Source organism: Condylura cristata, unplaced genomic scaffold (genome assembly GCF_000260355.1).
Source record: "Condylura cristata isolate star-nosed mole 26May11 unplaced genomic scaffold, ConCri1.0 scaffold00004, whole genome shotgun sequence".
NCBI classification, from domain to species: domain Eukaryota; kingdom Metazoa; phylum Chordata; class Mammalia; order Eulipotyphla; family Talpidae; genus Condylura; species Condylura cristata.
Window position 1 is genome coordinate 25322288 of NW_004567105.1, and position 8606 is coordinate 25330893.

The 8606-nt window shown below is 35.5% G+C and overlaps 1 protein-coding gene across 3 annotated transcripts in view; it reads right to left on the reverse strand.

Moving 5' to 3' along the window:
* Positions 1 to 272: 272 nt before the first annotated feature.
* Positions 273 to 8606, reverse strand: part of SYT1 (synaptotagmin I) — a 451270-nt gene continuing 442936 nt past the window's right edge. For all 3 annotated transcript variants that reach the window (XM_012720263.1, XM_004675861.2, XM_012720262.1), the window contains 2 exons: positions 7696 to 7829; positions 273 to 3329 (listed from right to left, as the gene is read on the reverse strand). In XM_012720263.1, coding sequence (XP_012575717.1) covers positions 3123 to 3329; positions 7696 to 7829 — 341 coding nt within the window. In that variant the 3' untranslated portion in view covers positions 273 to 3122. The remainder of the gene's footprint in view (positions 3330 to 7695; positions 7830 to 8606) is intronic.

Here is an 8606-nt window from a genome sequence, read left to right on the forward strand (position 1 = left end):
AAATCTGAAAGTGTGCCAGATAAATTGCTCATAAGCAGGAACAGAAAGACCCATGTTGAGAATGGCTTTATCAGTGAGCACTGGTGAGTAATGGCCAGATACACTCTGGCATTGTTTTCCCTTCAACCATTCTGTATTCAGACAGGACACAGCGATTGTCATTTAGTACGTGCTTTTGTTAAGCTACCCTGATTCCAGCAGGCTCTCCAAAGTCAATAGACCATTGTCTTATCAGTTTCAGGTAAGAAAAAGGATGGAAAGGCGGCAACATCAACAGGAAATAAAACATTTTTATTGAATATCTGTGTAATATGATAAGTCATTTTTAACAACAATCAGAAAACTACTGTGAAATTCACTACACAAAGTGAAACAAAATTTAAACCACCTCATCAAAAATGAAGGTAAAATACAGCTAAAGTAGTTGGCTCGCGGGCCACGAGCCATATGGCAGAAGAAAACACCCCAACATTTCTACAAGATACAGAGAAAATCCACACATAGAAACACTCAAGCAGGCAGTAAATATACACAAAGGCAACTAGGATCTTTCTAGAGCATCAGGTTCTAATTCTTACACAGCTTTGTCAGAAAGGTACATGTGGCTTATCTGAGGATGAATCTTGATCTTAAAGCAGGTTCAGTCACAGACTTAAAAGATGGCATAGTACCAGCTAAATCTATGGTGACAATCCCTTGTCTGGCAGTGTTGCAAGAGGATGCATTAGTAGTACTTTAATGCAAGAAATAATGTGTGTTCGGCAGCTTGAACCTGTTTGTTTAAAGTGTTGTTTCAGCATGAACAACTTAAAGCTGAATACAGTGAAGTTAAATGTCAGTTTTGAGTATTTAAGGAATTTTTAATTGTCAATGGACTCCCTCTGTTTGGTAGGATTTGGTCCATTAAGTTGGAAAGATGCTCATTCCACTCTTCTGTTCATACTGTTATTTAATCTCACATCGTCACTAGTGCATTTTATCTATATTTTTAAAACATACGAACCATCTACAGAAGAGGGAGATGTTATTTTTCCTTTATCCTTTGTGTCTGTCCCAGTTCTAAAGAGTTTGTTATGACTGGGCTGAATGGGCATGCCTCTCTTTTGGTGAGCAAAGACTAATGATGAGAATTCTAGTTTTATCAGGAAACAGCCAACCCTATGTTCGAAGCCCACCCTCAGCCCTTTTGAATTCTCATTGAGTTTTCAAAAAACATGGCATGGCATCCTAAAGTTTGAACATGAGGATAATGCTTAGTTTTCCTCTATTTTGTTTTGGTATTGTGAAGATAAACTTTCACGGTAGAGCATCACTACCCTCTGTGGCCTATGATTCAAATGGGTCACAGAAGTGATGGGAGGAAAGAGTAGATGCAGTGTGACATAACAGCTTGCCCTCCAACAAAGTGATTGTCTACCATGGTGGGGGACAATATGGAATATTGCACAGTGTTTGACAAAATGCTGTGTTCACCCCATTCTATAGGTATCTTTCTTGTCCTATGCATAGCTTTTCAGTTCTGAATTGGTCCTTTGTAATGAGAACTGTTTGTGCTACACACACCTTGGGCAGTGCAGTAGAAGGGAATGGCAGTATTGTTACAATATCACTACAGAATAAATTGAGTGCTATCCACTGAGGAAACTACGTGTCTAAGCACACAGGGCAGTCACAGTGTTACACAGAGCATCCTGTAAGACTCTTATGAATGACTAGTAGCGTCAGAATAGTGCCATTACTACATAATAACATTGGAAACATTGAAAAACTCTTTCTAAATCAAGCATATAGTATACATAAGAGGTTGCTTCAGTTTTCTAGAACTTGTTCTTGGTTTTTGTTTCACCTTTTTTTAAAGGACAAATTAAAACTTATTTAAGTAAAAAGAGCATATAAAAAGATCACTAGCTGTTTGTTTTGGCTTAATTGAAGTGCATTCAGAACTATGGCTAATTGTTTATTTTTTTCATCTTTTGATGGGATTACAATACTGTTTACCACAAAGTGATTTTGTGTAATAAGCACAGATTGCTGTGTTAAAAATATTCTGCATTCCTTCTAATCTGGTTTTGTATAATAAAATATTTGTTACAAAGTCTAATGTGCAAACATTTTCGAATTATCATAGATGTGAAGTCTGAAACAGAATTCACAAGATGCACATTTTGTATAAAGGTGACAACAGAGAGCTACTTTTTTTCTTCTTTATATAGTCAGGCAATATTTCAGAAATGCTGACTTCTCCCCCCTCAACTTCTTCCCACCCACCCCTTCCCCAAACAATGCACATGCGCACACATATAGGGACACACACACACACGCACACACAACAGCATTGTGTTGTTACTCTATGCTGTAATATGAAATCATTGACTTCTGTTCAGTTGCTTCCTCCAATGTCAGAGTGAAGCCCTGATTTTAGCTTTGTACATATGTACAGACAGATGCTATTCTGGTTTGTGGCTATGCTTCCTGGAGGTCAGCCTAGATGCTGTTCAGATCATGCTAATTTGCCTGTGAGAAAATTCTACAAAATTGGATTCACCCACCATATGTGTTGTAGGTGGATCTTGGTACTCAAATGATCAATAGAAAGCTCAGATTTAAGTTGTCCTTTAAGATATCAGTTTCACTGTACTAGTACCTTACAAGTTGATATTTTTGCTGGAATGCAGACGATACTATATTTACCATATAATATATTATCAGCTCTCCTATATTTCAGTCATTTACATAGTTTAAAATAGAACATCTTATTAAAAACATCTAGATATACACAGATTAGGAAACGCTTACAACATACAAATACACAAACTAGAAATAAATCTTTAGCATACTGGTATATACAACGGTGTGATACAATAAATAATTTCAGTCATGCTCTATCTACACATCATATTGCTTAAAAGAAGAGTAGATTTGGAGGGCAGTGGTATGATGAAGGGACGCTTAGGAATGCTCTACGTTTAAATCTGTGCAAATTAAAAGAGGATTTGAAGTACCACTGAATTGTATTAGGAACGCATGGCTGGGAAAATGAAAGGACCCATCTTACTGAGGTATTTACAGATACTGGCTAAAGAGCACTATGTGGGCAAATGCAGAAAGGCTTCTTCATTTCTTTACTTCTTAACTGCCAGCATGGCGTCAACTTCCTCCTCTACCTGTAGGGTGTGCCACTGGGCAATGGGTCGCCTGGGGTTGGCCAGCATGTCTGACCAATGTCGAAGCTCCGCTCCGGTGCTGTTGTAGCCCACAAAGACTTTGCCGATTGCATCGTTCTTGCCAATCTTGTCATAGTCCAAAACAGTTACCACCACTTGCACTTTCTGAAAGAGAACACACAATAAACATTAATATTCCAGTTCTAGAAATAAAGCCCTATCAGGAAGCTTCCTTCAGAACGAAGCAACTGCAAATAAAAAGAGCCAGTCTCTAGACATCAGGAGAAGCCTGAAAATGAGTGGAACATAAAAACTTGAGCCCAATTCCTATTTTGCCTTTACTGCATCATCGTCTTCAAAGTATTTAAAAAATGTTATTTGAAAACAAACAAACACACATAAATTTGATATTGTCCTGAAGTCATTTACGTGAACCACCCAGTTTACTCCTAGCAATTGATCCTGCCAGTATTCCCTCCACACAAGATGCTGAGGTAATATATGGAATGAGTGGTTTCCAGAGTCTGTGATGTAAGAAGCTACCATTCCTGCTGTTTTCATGTCAACTTAATTTCACCTCTAATTCCATTTGGTTCAGTAGTCTCATCTTCATAATTTATGGCATTGCCATTCAGGTCATTCTTTTTTGGGTTACAACTTCTCAAACAACCATGGACTCAATCCCATTTCAGTGGAGATCAGCCAGATTTGTACATACAACTGACATGGAATATTAGCAAGAATCATGATTATTGAGAATATGAAATGTGGTAATAGTGAAAGTCCATAAAAAGTCATAATGAAGATAATTTTTCTCATTCATAATTCAGTAAACATTTATGGAGCATTTTCTGTGTATCAGGGATTCCATTTCAAATGGAAATAACAATTTAGAACATATACACTTGACTTTCATGATCTGTTCAGTTGTGAGGGTTGCTTTAATAACTTTCTTTTTTGAACAAATTGAACTGATGAAAATAAACAAATTATTATGATATGAAAGGAACACTTAAAAGCACAATTTTGTTCTGCTTCCTAAGTAATGAACTTGCTTTATCAAAATATGTAAAGTGCTGGTCCAGAAACTGAGTGTTAAGTAAAGAGTTTAGAGTAAAGTAGAAAGCATAACATTTGTGACTAGTTAAAAGAAGCAGAAAGCATAATTTTGAAAGCCAGGGCTGGAAGGAGAGCTGAGTTATGTCCTTTTGGGAACTGTATGCCTTGAAGGCTGTATTATTGGACCAAGGTGCTGGAAGATGCATTGATGTACAGCTTCAGACCAGAGAAAATGGCCATTTCCGAAACTTGAACATAGCTGCAAAATGCAGGATCTGGCATTTACCTTTTCTCGTGAAGACTGGGATTGATTCCATTATCAATGTATTTACCTATCAGCTGGGAGGCATTTAGAACCAAGAATAGAGTCACATTGGCTCTCAGAATTTTCACCCAAGAAAACACATCAGAACACAATCATATTGCCGGCAAGGGGGTGGCAGAGGTCATAAGGCAGTGGCGTTATGCACAAAGGTAACAAGGCTTTTTGAGGTTGTAAAGAGTGGTGTGAGTTTTTATATTCCATAGAGGAAGGCACTGATTAATAACACTGAAAACAAAATATTCTTATGAAAGCCTTGCATTAATTTTCCCGCATAAAGGTATTTGTACATACTAGGGGGATGTAACATCTTCACGTGTTGCTGGAAATAAACATATTTTGTTATTCTTATAATGCATTTCATAGGTAGAGAAAGAAAGATACTTTCGTTACTTCAGGATAAAGGAAACCTAATGCCCTACTTTAGCATTTGGAATGCTCAGATTTTCTTTAGGGAAATGTAAAGACTAGGAACTAGCATTCGGAAAGAGTAAAAAGAGGCAGAAATAACTCAAGGAGCAGAGGAGGAGGGATACAGTAAAAGACATTCCCATTATTTTCAGGCTTAATGTAATTCTATGAGATTCAGGTTCTCTCTGTCCTGACAAAATGTTATGTCTTTTAAAATACTGGCCCAGAAGACCAGTGTGTGCCTGTGTGTCCTATTTTTAGTGTGTGTGTGTGTGTGTGTGTGTGTCTGTGTCCTCCACACACATAGATATGTATGTATTTATATTCATTTTAATGTATAGGTATGCGTTTGTTACAACTTATAGCTGAAAAAGGATGTTTTTATAAAAGGTATAGAATTTCAGCTTAAAGGAGAAGGTTTTATGATAGGATTTTTCATCTCCATGTCCTGCCTTACAGTGTTTTGTGGAATTAAAAAATAAAACGCCAGGAGGTGTTAGTTTTCTTAGGAATAAGGTCTTAGATTCACAAGAGTTCACTGAACAAATAGAGCAAAATAAATTGTTGGAGGAAATTGGATGTCTTAGGATTTTGCCAGGGAGTCCATGGCAGTAAGCGTATTGGTTCAGGCTAGTGATCTGGGTATCAGAGACCGGGAATTAGTGTCCTCTGTAATGTCATTTGCTCATATAATAGATTTTGAAAGAAAATAACTATGTATAATTTTCTGTCATGTGAAAATATGTATAAGAAAGGTGATATAAATGAAGATGTTGGGGTTATTGGTGATTTTGTGTCATTTAAAACTTCCTTACACTATATAGTAGCTACTAGCCATATGTAGTTGTTTAAATTTAAATAAATTAAAATTGAACTTCCTTGATCGCACCTGTGGATAACTGCTCATTACCCGCAGGTAGTTGGTGGCCACACAAAATAGTCATCCTCATCCTCTCAAAATTCTATTGAACAATACTGATTTGCACATTACTTTTTCTTATTGTCTAATTCATTTTCTATTAAAATGTTAGTTTGAAAAGAGACACATTAGCATGTGAATAAGAATAACAATGGGAATTATTTATGGAAGTGTTTGCTGAGTCCTATGTGCTGTGTTCATTCTAAATGCTTTTTCTTATTGGCATAATCTTACTGTAACATGAGTTCCGTTATGTTATTCATATTTTATATGTGAGAGAGTTCTCAGCTTTATTTTCTTTATGTATAAAACTAGGATAATAAAGGTACCTCTTTGATGGGTCATGTAAGGATTAAATGTAAGGATTAAATGCATGGAAAGTGCTTAAATTGTAAATATACAATAAATATAACTATTATATTAATTTTCTTCATGGAATAATTATGTGATTCATTCATTAGATACTGTCTCCTAAATATAGATTAAACTGTTTTCTAAATAGATTAAAAGAAAAAAATGTTGCCAACGGAGAATCTTTGCTTTTGTTTCTGGATCGTTAGAAGTTTTCATCTTGTAGTTTTGATGTCTGCTTTTCACTTCTCCTTCAAGTCATGGGAAAATACTTATATTGCTGTGAAGAGAGAACTACCTAAATGTATAAAAAATGTTAAGCAATTGGACTGTTTGATGCCTGTTAGAGATTAGCAAGAAATATCACATGACTATTGAATGTAAAATGTGGATTCCAATAGTCTCACTATGGATATGAGGTGAGAAAACCTAAATATGTTTTTAAAAATATCACTAAATAATGTCATAGGTATCATTGTGGCTACATGTAGCTCTTTACCTTGAACATATTAATGAAAAAAATCTTTTAAGGGAATTCTTCCTATTATAAAAATTATTATCTAGCAAATCAAATTCTATTATAAAAAACACCCATATATTCCCACCCAGAAACAAGAAGTTTTATCTGAACAAGTAAAAATATAATGTAGCTTAATCTTTTCACTGATTATAATCTCTTAATGATAAATGATTAAAGATATTATATACTTAGCATCAACCAAGACATCTATTTTTATTTTATTTTTTAAAAATGTTTATATATACAGAACTGGGGTACAGGCCAGAGGAGCAGGGCCAGTGAGAGGATTCACCAGAGACAGAGTGGGGAGCAGAACAGGCCAACTGACAAAGTACACTGCTGAGGGGAGCAGTGAGTGGGTCAGGGGAGGTCTTGCACCCTGTGGATCACCTCTGGGGCGGGCAGGGATCAAACTCATGCTGAAGTGGCGTTAGCTTCTTAGTGCTGCGCTTTAATCTGCTGGGCCCTATTTTAATTTTTTTAATTTTATTTTTTTAATTACAAGTTTATTTTTACATCATTTTGTACTTTTTTTCCATCTCAATTGTATATTTTAATTTTTTAAACTATAAAGATGTTACAAGGAGAATTACATATTGTGGCCTAGAGACAAACAGCAAAAACTCATTTTTCCTCTTCTTTTTTTTTAAACATTTGAGGATGTACTTTTTGAGTTAGAGGAGTTATTCTGTTGGTTTTACTTTTCCTACTTTATTTCTGTTCAATAGAATAGCAGCAGTTTTTCACTGATGAATCAGCAAATCCTATACTGCATATTTTATCACTTCCCTTTCAATGTAGCTCGAACATTGACTGTGCATGGGAATAGAAATAGAAGTTCAAATGGAGGAAATTGTAATGCATATTGCAAATTTACAAAGTCTGCATTTAATTTACGTGATCTGAAGAAATGAAATTGGATGGACAACAAAATTATGTTTAACATTACCTGGATTTGCTCAAAAGGTACTTCAAAGCTGAATGACTCATTGTAGTAGGGGTTAAGTGTATTCTTTTTAATTGTTGTCTTTTTCTTCTTCAGCCTCTTGCCATTCTGCATCAGATGAATTTTCACATAAGGATCTGAAAAACAAACAAAAATTTAGGAGATCAGAGGCAGATGTTTTACATTATAAGTTAGCTTATAAAAACACCATTCACAATAAGAAAATAAATACATAGCATATATTTGGCTTTTATTTAAAAAATAAACATTATTTTAATGAAAGATTGTAAGTTATTCATGGACCATGTTCTTTTTTTTTGGCATGAAATCTCAGTATTTATCATGAAGTACAGGAGATGAGAGCAGTGGTTTGCTAGACTAGTTCTTTAGGAAAAAGTCTTAACAGGTAGCATTTGCCAACATCCATAGTATAAATACTCTCAGCATGGCTGATATCATGCTACCAGCAGTTTAACAATTGGCTTACAGAATTCCTGAAAATTTAACAATTGACTATTGTGAGCTGGCAAAAATCTCACTGCAGCATGCCATTGCACAGGAATAAAACTCTCTCGAGAGAGGACAAAAACCCATTCACCCATTCATTTATTCATTCATTTACTCAACTGATATTAGTTAGGTCTTAGGGATAAAGCAGTGAATAAAACAAGCCATCCCTGGTTTCATGGTGAAACTTCAACTTGTGGGGGAAAATAGACAATAAGCTATTTTAAAATTACAAGCTGATGAGAATGTTCTGGAAGGGAAGAACAGACTAGAAATACTATAGAGGATACTGGGAAAAGTATGGTAAGGTAGGAATGTTTAGATAAAGCTTCTCTCTGGAGAAAATAAGAGAGGTGAAGCAAAAAAAGTGAGAAGAGGCTGTGTGTGTGTGTGTGTGTGTGTGTGTG